Source organism: Quercus lobata, chromosome 7 (genome assembly GCF_001633185.2).
Source record: "Quercus lobata isolate SW786 chromosome 7, ValleyOak3.0 Primary Assembly, whole genome shotgun sequence".
NCBI classification, from domain to species: Eukaryota; Viridiplantae; Streptophyta; class Magnoliopsida; order Fagales; family Fagaceae; genus Quercus; species Quercus lobata.
This window is the reverse complement of record NC_044910.1, coordinates 42,825,762-42,839,516: the sequence shown is the minus strand read 5'-3', so window position 1 is coordinate 42,839,516 and position 13,755 is coordinate 42,825,762. Positions and strand designations below refer to the sequence as shown.

The 13,755-nt window shown below is 35.3% G+C and overlaps 1 protein-coding gene across 1 annotated transcript; it reads right to left on the bottom strand.

The window, feature by feature from the left end:
• Window positions 1-608: 608 nt before the first annotated feature.
• Window positions 609-6,678, bottom strand: LOC115954012 (heparan-alpha-glucosaminide N-acetyltransferase-like). The gene is made up of 14 exons (XM_031071860.1): window positions 6,367-6,678; window positions 4,577-4,906; window positions 3,787-3,924; window positions 3,393-3,474; window positions 3,178-3,260; window positions 2,872-2,987; window positions 2,551-2,662; window positions 2,329-2,445; window positions 2,137-2,228; window positions 1,779-1,845; window positions 1,620-1,701; window positions 1,401-1,492; window positions 970-1,113; window positions 609-856 (listed from the first exon to the last, which is right to left on the bottom strand). Exons 2-14 carry the CDS (start codon window positions 4,823-4,825, stop codon window positions 710-712), a joined length of 1,521 nt encoding a protein of 506 aa, XP_030927720.1. The 5' UTR covers window positions 4,826-4,906; window positions 6,367-6,678; the 3' UTR covers window positions 609-709.
• Window positions 6,679-13,755: the final 7,077 nt, after the last annotated feature.

Sequence of the window (13,755 nt, the reverse complement as noted above, 5' to 3'; positions counted from 1 at the left end):
AAAATTTTGTAAACTTTTTAAAGAAACATAATGCATTTTACATTAAATTATTATATAAGGTGAGAAATTTTGTAAAAAATGTAATGTGTGGTTGAAAGTTTTTTCAAAAAATGTTAGAATTGGACTGAATAGAACCAATGGACCCAAGCGGACCAAATGAACCGAATTAGACTGAATAGACCGAAGTAGACCAAATAGATCAAAATGGACCAAAGATGACCGAATAGACCAAATATATCAAGATGGATCAAATGGACCGAAATAGACCAAAGTGGACTACAGTAGACCGGAATGGACTAAAGTGGATCAAAATGCTATGTTGGTGTGAGTCAACAGGAGTCTAATAACAATAAATATTACACTTTAGTTTTTAAATATTATATAGATATAGATGATTATTGGTGAAAAAATCTAAAGTTTCAAATTTTTGAGCATCTTTTTGGCGACCAAATGGAACATCACTGAACATGGTTAGCCAGGGATTTTTAAAGCAATACTGAAAGTTAGACAAATCTGATAGTATTTTCACATTCAATATAGCAAACAAAAAAAATTAATAGAGCACATGAATAACTAAGGTACAAACTCATTTAAAAAAAAAAAAAAAAAAAAAACAACAACAACAACAACAAAGGTACAAACTACATCTGAATGTTGCATGTATATCAAATTGTCAGTCATCCATTAATCTTGTTGCAATTTTCGCTGGTTACAGCTTCCAGTGTATTCCCAATTTGTGCAAGATGCCCGCAAGTACACTCCAAAATGTGATTTCTGCAAACATCACATATAAGAGTGTCCCTACCTTCTCAGTGTGCCAAATATCATTAAAAACATGCTTCTGGATCCAATACACCTATTAACAAATTTGAATGCCCAATGAAGTCAAAATACAATCTAAGAAATTAGGATTGTCACAAGAACCAAATTCAATATGACTTAACCATATATGGATTGAATATTACTTACTAGTGTTTTATCTTGACTTTCATAATACCATCCATTTACAAACGCTGCAAAGATACCTTGAGCTGCCATCACAAACACCAGCATTGCATTCATTCCTATCCATTCTAGGAACAAAAATGGTGTTCGAAGTCCCCATATATCAATCTGTTCATTCATGAAAAAATGACGACAACACAGAAAGTTAAAAAGACAAATGGTAACAATTTCTTAGTTACAGTACCTTTAACAATTTCTTTAATTAAATTCAATCATGCGGCTTCATTGCCAATAAACCACATAATTAAATTTAATTGTCCTTAAAAAATGCAACATTATTTTTGCTGCATTAATCAATACAACCATGCGGGCGAATTCCATTGAAGAACATAAGGTACAACACTCAAAGAATTATAACTAAGTTTTGCTAGGAAAGATTAAGCTCTTATTTTTACCAGTATATAGAACCCAGAGAAGACAATACCAGCAGCACCTGCCGTGAAACAAACGTAGCTTATGCTGTAGAGTTGCTTGTTGATAGGAATCGCTGCATAGCCAATGGAAATTGGAAAATGAGTCCTAAACTTATCTTGCTTTATACTAAGATTCAATATTTTGAGTCGCATGCATATCTTAAAAATAAGGCACAAGGTGAACTGGTGAAGAAAGCTCACCATTTGTAAAATGAAGAATGATGGCTATGATTAGCAAGCCGAATCCCATTGAGACCCATTGCTTAAGCCTTTCAGAGTGACTCTGCATAAAAGTCCACCTTCATGAACTTCAAATTTAACTTAAGAGTACAGTTATGTGTAAGTTTAAAGTTTAATAACCTTAAAATGAATCAAAACGTGCCCATAATGGATGCCAATGGTCCCAGAGAGGATAGCTGAAATTGAACTAGGGGAAAATAGAAACCAATCAATGTAGTGATTTTCCATGCATGTCTAGCTGAAATAATAGTTTTTCGTTTCAGTAATGTTAGAGATACAATAATTTTCACGATTTTTTTACTACTGTTGAAATGACAAATTGTGATTGGAGCAATATCACTTTTACGAAGTTTCATCACTTATATCACATTTTAGTACCAATCACAACATGCCATTTCTTCCACTTTTGAAAAAGATTGAGAAAATTTTTATATAACTAGACTTACTGTATTAATTTCGTGATGATAAATCAACCAACCTTAACAAGCCTTCAGGTTCAAATGGAGCTTGGCACCAAGTTGGAGCATCTTCACGTAATGGACCCTGATATGGAGAACTAAAAGTGCAAGCCTACAAGTTTTGCAAGAAAGATTGATAGGCGCAACAAATGCATGCAATTAAGCCAGTTTTTAAGTAAATTCTTCTTACTTCTTTCGTAGTAAGTACTAACCTTCAGGCGTATCCAAACAGGCTGTGAATAGAGATGTTCAATGCCCCAGACTTGTCGATCCACATATCCAACAGCATTACATGCAGGTCCTAAGTGTCCTCTCATCCCACATTGTACCTCCAATCAGGCCAAAATTTGTCAGTTTCTTTAAAAAGAAATTTTTAAGGGCAACAACAACTGAATAACTCAATGCAGTCAAATATATATGTATCTGCCACCTACTGTGTATCTCTTTGCTGTTCCATTAGGGTTTTGTAACACGAAACTCCAATCTGGAATGTATAGTGCATATGTTGTGATAATGTAAACGAGGAAGGCAACGAACCCTCCAATCCTAGATCATGGATGTACCAATAATTAAAACTGTTAGCAAGGTCTGGTCAAAGAAAATTATTGCAATAAACCTGGTATTTGGATTTAAGCCAGCTACAGATTAGATTACTTCGCAAAAATAAGACAAAAAGCTGCAGCTTAGACTGAAATTGGAATTTAGAGCCTTCAATAGGACATGAACGGTGTTGTTTAATAGACCTTGTCTCTTACCATTGCCATTGATATGCAGTAAAAATGGAGATGTGTCCAAAGTCCAGGACCGTTGGTCTGAGCTTGGTTGTCAGGGTCTCTATTAAGGCTACAACAAAGTATACCAGAGCTATTCTCTGCCAGCAAACACAGGAAAATAGTAATTAGCCGCACAAGACATTTTCAATGTTATTTTATATTTCATGTGATTAGGATTCAAAGCACCATACATGCATTGTATCACTCTTTATTCATAAACATTAGGTTTGTATTTTGTATGCTATCGTTTTTGGAGCATGTAGAGAAGGCAAGGACTCAAGGAAAGACCTGCAGGAGGATGCCACACCATCGGATTTGGTGCTTTATGTCAACTCCATAAACCAGCTCACTAGGTGCGTGAGAGTATCCTCCTATATACAATAAAACAGTACAGCCACAAGGAATTCACGCAATTGTAATACAGTATAGTCTTACTATCTTATTACCTTTTTTTTTTTTTTTGGGTCTTTAATGGAAGAATGTTGAATGGCATTATAAATTACCTTGCAAAATAATTCCCCAAAAAAGAAGCTTCAATGTCCTAATAACGATCTTCTTAATTGCATGCTTGATATTTGGTACTTTCTGCATATCAAGATCAAGATTATAAGTAAAATATTATAAGTACCGAAGTAAACGATCTCCTTTATGGCAGAGAGGTATTCACTAAAATATTAAACATTTTGAATTAACAAAGGTTATTTAAATTAACATCCTGCACTAAAAATTTGATCATTTTAAGCCTTCTGGGGCAACTTTTTCTTTTGAAACTCCTATATGCAGCACAAATTTTTTGATATTAATAATACAATCGAGTTGAAGCAAAATGGATCAGACCAAGAACCAAAAAGATAAAAATAACAAATAAAAAAGAACAGAGACATGGGAAAGTAGTACCTTGAGAGCGAGGGCGATAGCGACCCCTACAATGAAGAGAAAAAAGGGCATCACAAAGTCCGCCAAAGTGCAACCATTCCATGGTGAGTGATCAATACGGGCATAGGCTCCCCCAGCATCATCTACTAATATCATCAACTACACACATGTCCCAAATATTGGTTAGAGAAAGCACAACAAAACCTTTACTTTTCCATGGTGCCAAAAAAATAAAATCACCTTCTGAGCTGTTTTGCATGGTTATTATATTTCAATAGATAAACACGTGGTTGAGTAATTATAACTTTTTATCAATGCTACAACAAACTTGCTAGTTACAATATCTTGGTGCAAGTTGCAATATTATCTAGTCCAATAAGTTTTTTTTTTTTTTTTTCTTGGGAAATAAAAACAGGTTAGGGGGCAATCGGTGTAACGTCTCTATTTGGATGTTACCATAGTAGCACCCTAACCATTTCCGAACTAAATCCCTGCTGTGTATGCAAAATAAGGGGTATAAAGAGTACCAATGAGTTTGCTAAAACATAACAGAGACTCAAACTCACAACTGAAGTTGTGTTGGCCCTAGTTCTTTACCACTGGACCACCAACCCAGTTGGTAGCCCAATAAGTATTGTTACATTACTTTTTTACGAACAGTTAACATGATCATGGGAATGGTGCATTACTACCACTTTTATTAGAAACGAATCATAACAGATCATGTTAATAGTTGTTAAAAAAGTTGTGGAACTTATTGTCCTATAGTATGTGTGTGTATATATATATATATGTGTGTGTGTAATCTAACCACTATGGTAAGGCCTCTGAATGCGTCCAAGGTTGCAACCCTCTTGCTCTTTGGCTTAACCAGTGGTTGTTCTTCCACGTTTTGTTCAGTTGGCTGATTGAGCACTGCCCTTCTATCATCTTTCTCATTCTCGATGCGATCCCCACTATCAGTTCCATCTAGTTTTTCACTGAAATAAGCCTCATTATGATCTTTCTTCTCAAGTGGTGCATGGCCAAACCCTTCTTCAACCCTCCTAGCATCCTCCATGATGTTATAATTCTTTCTCTCTGTGTGCTAAAGTTCCTTAATAAGTTAGCAGTGAGAGCAATAGATGTCAAATCTTGAAGCCTAAGAGATAGAGAGACAAGTTAGGAAGAGAATAACAGGCCGGCATTAATTGGGAGAGGGTGGGACATGGAGTCCAAAATATATAGGCAAAGACAAATTAGTGAATAATATGACACGGAAAAATCAAAGTTGAGAAAGACAGGAAAGTGGTCAACAGATTCAAATGTTGCTAGCAAAGAGAGCATTCTCTATCCAAAGTTTAGTAGAACATTTCGTACTCATTAATGTATAAGAAAAGAATATATATATATATATATATATATATAGTTAAAAAAAAAAGAGGCTGGACCAAGCATCTTTGAAATACTATGGTGATCATTGGCATTTACTTTTGTACTTTTCTAAGTCGTCAAAATTTCATTCCCATACTTATAAGCTTAGACTAGGATGTTTTATTCAATATTTGATGTCTAATTGTCTATGTTATCATGTTGAGTGTCTAAAAATATAATCCCAGTTAATTACTAGCTTGGAATGATTGACTTTAATTTCAAAATCATAGTCTTCTGAGTCTAGACTCGGGGGAGACAAACATATATCCAAGAAACTTTGGAATTTGAATCAAGTAGCTTTTATAGATGTAAATTATAAAATGGGTTGTATTAACGGGCACCATGCGGTCCACAAATTTTTTTTTTTTTACTTTTTTTGACACAATTTTTGTCCTTTTTTACCATTTATGTCATTTTTTCAATTTTACATATACTATTCAAAAAAATTTTGACTTTTTCGACAATTTTTTTTTTTTTTTGTCTTTTCTACACGGGTGCTGGTTAACATTCTCCTTATAAAATTTAGCGGGCAGTACTATACTCTGAAATTTCAATTTAAGCTTGCTTGTCTGCCTTCATTTTTTTTTTCACATGTAACTTTTAATATAATACTGATCTTGGCCGTCCAGGGGCTGTGGCACGTTGAGGCCAGGACCACCCGGACCTGGATATTTTTTTTGTTTTATATATAATAATTTAAAATTTTATATTTGTTTGTCCTTAAAAAAACAAATTGGTGACCAACCTCAGTTTTTTTTATGCCCAGTAAAATTATACTTTGATCCATAATTTTGGTCTACTTAACCATATATTGGGCCTTTCAAGCAAAAAGGAAAAGCCCAAAAAATATGAACTAAAATCTGAAAAAAGAAAAAAAAAAGAAAAAGTAACAATTATAGCAAGACCTAAAAGAACTCAAAAAAAAAAAAAAAAAAAAAAAAAAAAAAAAAAGATCAATCCGGACCTCACGCACTACTCAAGCCTATTTTTAAATCAACAAATAATAATAATAATAATAATTATTAAGGGCAGCTTGATAGAGAAATTTAAATAATGTTGTTTGTAGTTTTTTGAAGCATGTGAGAATAAAAAAAATGTATAAAAATCTGAAAATGAGTTATTTAACCATTTTCTACAAACTAATTAACTAAATACCCAATCAAATTTTAAACCAAAAAAATTCCTAACCTCAAGGATATAAGAACCTCAGGTCCTCAACAGAAGCGACTCAACCAACGGCCACACCTAGAGCAGTCGACGGCAAGATACCAAGGTATTTCAGTTCTCTCTCTTTTTCACTATCTCATCTTTGCTGCAAAACCTCTGACTGACGAGCTAGCATATGGTGTACCGGCATATATGCCGGGTAAAAGATACAATTTGTGCTGACTGAGAGCAGCGTTCTCTCTCTCTGTTTCTCTATCTCATTGTATGGCTTGTGACTATTTTTTGATAATGCAGTGTATTCACTTAGACTTGGACCTCTTCACTATTTTTTTTTTGTCTTTTGTAGTCTCTCTTTTTCTCTGCTCTGACTTAAGACTTGTTAGGCTCTCCTCTAGTTCTCTCTGGCCATTGTCTCTTGAGTGGGGTGGGGCCGTGGCATTGGATTGAGGTAGTGGTCTAAGCAACACCCAGAACAAGACATTAAAAATATATATGTTAGTTAGTGGGTTAAGCCGGGTGGATGATGCACTGTATTTTTAGTATTTACATTCTGCAAAGCAAACTAGTGGAGGGTGTGCTAGATTGCTAGTGTTCATTAAAGAAAAATAATGAAACAATTAAATAAAAATAATTAATAATTTTATTAATATTTTAAATGATATTATAGTTTATTGTTTATTCTTTTGCTAGTTATTATGGACAAATATTTGATAAGAAAACCATTTGTGCAAGATTCATCTTCATCTTTTAAGTGAATTCGTGTTGACTTTAATTTAGAAAATCTACGTTCAGATATGAATTTGTGTGTTTTTTGGTTGTTGTTGGTGTCAATATATGAATTTATCTTTTTATTAGATTGTGTAATATATCCTTCTTAAGAACCACCCTAGAAAAAAAATTCATAGTGTGGCTGTCCAAGGGTTTAATTAACATTCAGCTGGCTATATTACATATATTATAAGCTTTGTGAGCTCAAAAAAAAAAAAAAAAGTGTATATATATATTATAATGGATGGCATTCATGTTGCCAAGGATAACTGGATAAGGATGGATTATTGACATTGTAGACGTGATTTTCATAACTCCACATTAGATGATTCCTTTGAAGCTATTATATATTATGCTTGATCATATTTGAAGCCATTTGGTTATGATTCTCAGGTGGTTGAAACTGTTTGATTGATTGTTTTTGGGATCTTAAGTCATCATTCTATTTGATTCATGGTGATTTTTCTTTCTCTGTTTTCAGAGGAATGGTTAGTAAAAGAAATTTTAGCCATAAAAAAAGAAAAAAGAAAAAGGAAAAATCCCACATTGCTTCCAGGAAGAGCTACCCTAGTTCATTAGAGGCCCCAGAAGCGCAGTAACTAGTTAAATGGCAGTGTGCAAAATTCAAAGCGTCACAAGCTCTTCATACAGGAACAAAGGGGTCAAAGAACAGCAATAAGCGACATCTGAAGTGTGTAAAAGTTCGTTGATCAGGTACCTATAGCCCAGACATTTACCCAAACATTTCGATGTTAGATTAAGTTAGGTTAAATACATTGTTAACAACAACAAAGCCTTCTTCTCGAATTTTTTGAATCAGTTATGAATCTACAATAAATTAGTATGAGTAATTAAATTTTACGCAACTGGTAACATATCTCTACCCTTCCCATTCTCCTAAGCTTGGGACAGACTGTGAACAAAATATATAATACTTAGCCCACACACAAGCGGAGTTTAATTAAATTCATTGTCACAACGTCTACCATTTGATTGATTCAAATAAAATGATTGATCTTAGTCTAATCAAAACATCAAATCATATAATATATAAATAAATAATTTGGACGTAAAATTTTTGTTTGTGTCAAGTGACTATACTTTTCTTGTGCTATGTAACCATGGATGGAGCCATGGTTGGACTTGGGGGTACAATGCCCCCCCCATTTTTTTTAAAAAATTATTATATATGGGTACTAATTTTAGCTGTGCGCACCTTAAACGAGCTTAATAGACTAGTCTCACCTTTGGGCTCACAATATACTTATAATGTGGGCTTTAGATTTTCTACTCTGGGTGATTCTAACTTAGAGACCCAGTAATATTTCTACAATCTCTGGATTGCTTTCCTTTCGCTCTTTGTAGCTATTAATCTAGATTCGAGACTCCCTTTTCAGACCTTCAACCCCCCTTTTTCTTTCCTTAGCCTCATCTATTTATAGTTCAAAATTAGTGGGAAAATCATGATTACTCTCAAGGCCAGTGGGAATGAAGGTCTAATATTGTTATCGCTAAATGGATGTTTAGTTGGAAGTGTGGTGTGAGTGGCATTAGAACTAGTTCCTACCTCAAGGAAGGGGTGATGTTCGGCGGCGGAATTTGCCAAGGAGTTGCTGAGCATCCAGGATAGGGCTTTCCCGAGCATTCATGCGCATAGGAGATGGGACGCGTCGGGCAACTTCCTGACTACGAACTGAAAAGTACATATTTCAATGATTGACCCAACAGGTTTTGGGCCAGGCATGATACTGCGGGATTTGCTCCCATGGCCCTAGTGGGCCTTAAGCCTAGTTTCTCTGACATAGGCATTTAGGAACCGCGGGACATGCCGTTCAACTTGGGTCTAAGGCCCAAATGGCTCTGTAGGCCCGGTGTTGTACATTAGCAATTTTATTTTATAAAATTACACTTTTGCCTCCTTAAAAATATTATTGATTTTTTACAAACGGTTAAGATAGCAAATTCTTATTAGTTCACATTTGGGCTCATTACTTACATTATCAGCAATTTGTAAAAAAGTTTGTAGTTCAAACATTTTTCTCATTTTAAAGACCATTAAAAAATTTATAAGTCTAAAATCCAAAAAAGAAATATACAAGCAACAAAAATTACCAATAGTAAAACTAAAGAAAAAAAAATTAAGCCTAATCAACCAATTTTACCTAAAAGAAACAATCTGACCCTTTAAAAATTTTTAAACAACTAGTAGTTAAGCGACTAAGTAACAGCAAAGTTGGAGGCCGACGTCATTGCACACCACCAATAGCAAAGCTGGAGGCCGAAGTCACTACACACCACCAACAGCAAAGCTGCCTCCCCCTAACTCTAAATTCTAACTCCGTCCCTGTATGTAACTATCCTTTACTAGTGTATAATTTGTACATATGCACGGTACAATTAAAAACAACACAATTACACATATAAGGATTCAAATTATACCTTGTTTAAGTCATAGATATATAAATGAGTTTTACTCTTTTTTTTCTTTTTATTATTTTATTTTATGGATATACACACGAGTTTACTCTTTTTTATTGGGTTTATTTTTATTAGACTTTTTGTCTTTTGCACAACAGTAACTAACTTAGAAATTTAAAAAATATATATATAGATAGGACACGTGACGCAAAATTAGACAACAATTAAAATTCAATTTAAAATCTAATTGGATTTTCTTTTAACTTTACCTATATATATGTGTGTGTGTGTGTGTGTGTGTATGTGTGTGTGTGTGTGTGGATTAGAGAATCAAATAAATTGTAATAGCCCCTCATTGTTTGGGGTGGTTTCAAATTAAACATTGGATATTTCTAATTTTCAATTATGAATATGAACTTTATAAATCTTTTCAATTTGTATCCTCAACGAGTCACTTAACAAAAAAATCATATAAGTCTGTGAATAAAACCTATCAAAATACCCAAAAAAAAAAAAAAAATCTTTCAATCTAAAATTGTAAGAACTTTGGTACATTATATGAGAATTGTGAATTATTTAATAATCAATTATTTAGTTATTGTTACCAAAATATTATATACCCTACAATAAAAGTTGAATACTAATTGTAGTTGTGATAAGTGAATGCCTCTCCTTTTACCATATATATATATATATATATATATATAAATAAGAGCTAAAATGTAATATTTATTGAAGGGACACGATTCGTGGCGGACCGTAACAGCGTCGGGTTCGCACGTAAAACGGCCCTAACAATATCATTTGTAGAGCGTGGGTTTGAAAGGCTAGGCCTTGATCGATAGGCGGTGGGTTTTTCAGGGGATTCCTACAAGGTTAAATGATCGTCACCTCTAGAGTACTTCTCATGGAGGTGGGCTGGGAGGCTCTCGTTTCTTGGCCATTTTTCCCAGCCTCCCCTCTTGGCGCACCTTCCTTTTTATTATATAGTCCGTCTTGGCTGATCCTGACCCTCCACTTGTAGGTCAGGCAGGAGATTGTTTCTGTATCCATCCCATCAGCTGTCCTGTCTAACTTTCTATTAGTTGCATGGACCGACGTTCGCACCGCCCAAACGTCTTTTCTCATTAACCAGCTCTGGGTATTGGCAGGTGCATTTACTGAAGGGGGTCGGCCGCACTTTCCCTGGTCCGAGTTCACACCCTGCTTCCCTATGGGCCTCATTCCGTTCACATCCCTTTGAGGGGGCTGTTTGGGGATTGCCTACACCAAGGTGTTGGTCTTCCTGTTGAAGCTATGGAATGCCGAGGACAGGGTAAGTTTTCAGCCGTTCCCCTTGCTACCTCGGCCACTGAGCATTTGTCTTCGGCAAGGTACCTCCTCGGCACGGGCCCTGGGCCCAGATAGAGTTTGGGCCGGACTGCAGAACTCTCGGACCCACATTTATTATTGCTATGCTTTTGTTAAGCCGCGTCAACGAAGTATTTCAGTCAACTTTGGTCCAATTCGGATTTTGTCGATCTACTTTGGTTAATTTAGTCCATTTTTGTCCACTTAATCCATTTTGGTCTATTTTGGTCCATTTTGTCCACTTCGGTCTATAGTGATTCACTTTGGTCTATTTCAGTCTACTTTGGTCAATTCAATTCACTTAGGTCTACTTTGGTCCATTTTGGACTAATAGGTCTATTTCGGTCCACTTTGGTTAATTTAGTCCATTTCGGTCCATTTTGGTCCACTTGGGTCCATTCGGTTCACTTCGGTCTAAGTAATTCACTTTGGTCCATTTCAGTCTACTTTGGTAAATTCAGTTCACTTAGGTTTGTTTTGGACTAATAGTTCTATTTCAATCTACTTTGGTCCATTCGGTCAACTTCGGTCCACTTTAGTCTATAGCAATTTACTTTGGTTAATTCAGTTCACTTAGGTCTATTTTTGGACCATTTTGGACTAATTGAGCCTTAAATTAATTCTTTTTGTAGGTTTTTTTTTTTTTTTTTTCCAATTTTGGGCTAAAAATTAATTTTTTTAAATACCAGATAAACAAGCATTAGATAATAAAGGAGATAGTACAAAAGTAGGCCATTGACTTATACATGGTCCGGATTAAGTCTACAGTAGCTAATAGGAAAGCAAGTAGATATAGCTGCTAAGTCTATTAGAGCATCCACAGCCGTGGAGCTAAAAATTTAGCTTTTTAGCTCCACCAAAAGTTACTTTATCTATTTTACTTACATACATGCTGCATCAGTAGATCTATTTTAGCTTTTAACACAATAAAATAATATAAACATCACAATAAAATAATATATTCATTACAATAAAATAATATATCCACTACAATAAAATAATATATCTTATACAATAAACAACAACCACAACCACCTTTAACCGCCACCGCCACTGCCGTTGCCACCGCCGCCGCCATCGCCGACGACTTTTTTTCCACCGCCGTCGTCGCCGTCGCCGCCGCCACCGCCACCAACGACTCTTTTTCCGCCGCCGCCGCCGCATGATAGCAAATAATCGTCTAGTGTTATATTTTTTTTTAACCCCAAATTATACTCGTACATTTTTTTTTTACTAAAACAATTTTTCAATTATCATGATAACGTATTATCGTCTCAATTATCCGAAAGCAACCTTGGAACAATGTGAACTATGAAATGAAGGAATTTTATAATGTAGTCCATAGATTTATAAGAAAACATATAAAATAGAATACATATTATAGCAAGAACAATGTAGTCCATAGATTTGCTCACATACATAACTCAAACCAAATTACAATAAAACTCACACACTCTCACAAGTTCCTATGACTCATACTAAACCCACATACAGAAAAAAAAAGTTCCTACGACTCGCCTTGCAATTGCCGTAAATGTTCAATTGTAGAAGAGGTATTTCAACTTGTGGTAGTGGACGTGGAGAATCAAAAACTGACACAGGAGTATTTTGAGACGTTCCCAAAAATTGAGAGTCAATTTCTATATCCCCGTTCATGATACCCGTGATAAATGTTAAGTCTCTACGTAACTCTGTGTTCCTACGTGACTCCATAAAATTATAAAATATATATATAAACTTCCCTGCACACAGAAAATTTCCAAACTAACATTTATATCCACACAACAAATTACATAGATAAATTACACAACAAACTTACATTTATATTACAGAGACATTTATATTACATTTATAGACAAATTACAAATTACAGAGACCACACAATAAATTACAGTGACCCAATACATTCATGTGGTTTTATGCAACACAGGAATGTGGTTTTGTACAACACAACAATTTACAGAGTGTGGTTTTGTGCAACACAACAATTCACAGAGACCACCCAAACGTAACTCTGGTTTTGTACACTAACAACAAAACATAAAAACTTTCCCGCACAAATTACAGAGATCACATAATCCAGACAACAAATTCCTACATGCAAACAGAAAATTCCCAATACAGAGACCACATAATCCACACAACCAATTCCTGCAAACAGAAAATTCCCAATACAGAGTGCACAGAATCCACACAACAAAATAACAGAAAATTTCCAAACACAAAATTTCCAATACAGAGACCACATAATCCACACAACCAATTCCTGCAAACAATAAATTCCCAATACAGAGAGCACAGAATCCACACAACAAAATAACAGAAAATTTCCAAACAGAAAATTCCCAATACAGAGACCACAAAATCACACTAAACCCAGAAAAATTAAGCTATGAAAAAATTCACTACAAAAGAAAAGAGAGAGCACTAACCTGAAGTGGATCGACTGGGACGGCGACGGCGACGGCGTGGGCTGGGCTGGGACTGCGACGGCGTGGAGAGCTTGATGAGTGAGATGAGAGCTTGCGACGGCGACGGTGATGAGTGAGGGAGATGAGTGATCTGGAGTGCGATGGGTGAGAGAGATGAGTGAGGGAGATGCGGCTGGGACGACGTGGGCTGGGCTGGTCTGTGGCGGCGACGGTGATGAGTGAGGGAGGAGTGATCTGGGAGATGAGTGAGGGAGAAGGAGATTGAGAGTGACGGTGAGATATAAAATAAAAGAATGAAAAAACTGAGTGGGAGTGATTATTTTAATCGGGTTGATGATTAAATTTTTTTTTTTTTTTTAGATGAGTGCTACAGTGCACATCTATCTATAGATGTGCACTGTAGCAAATCAGCCAAATTTTATGGCTTTGGCTCCACTGCTGT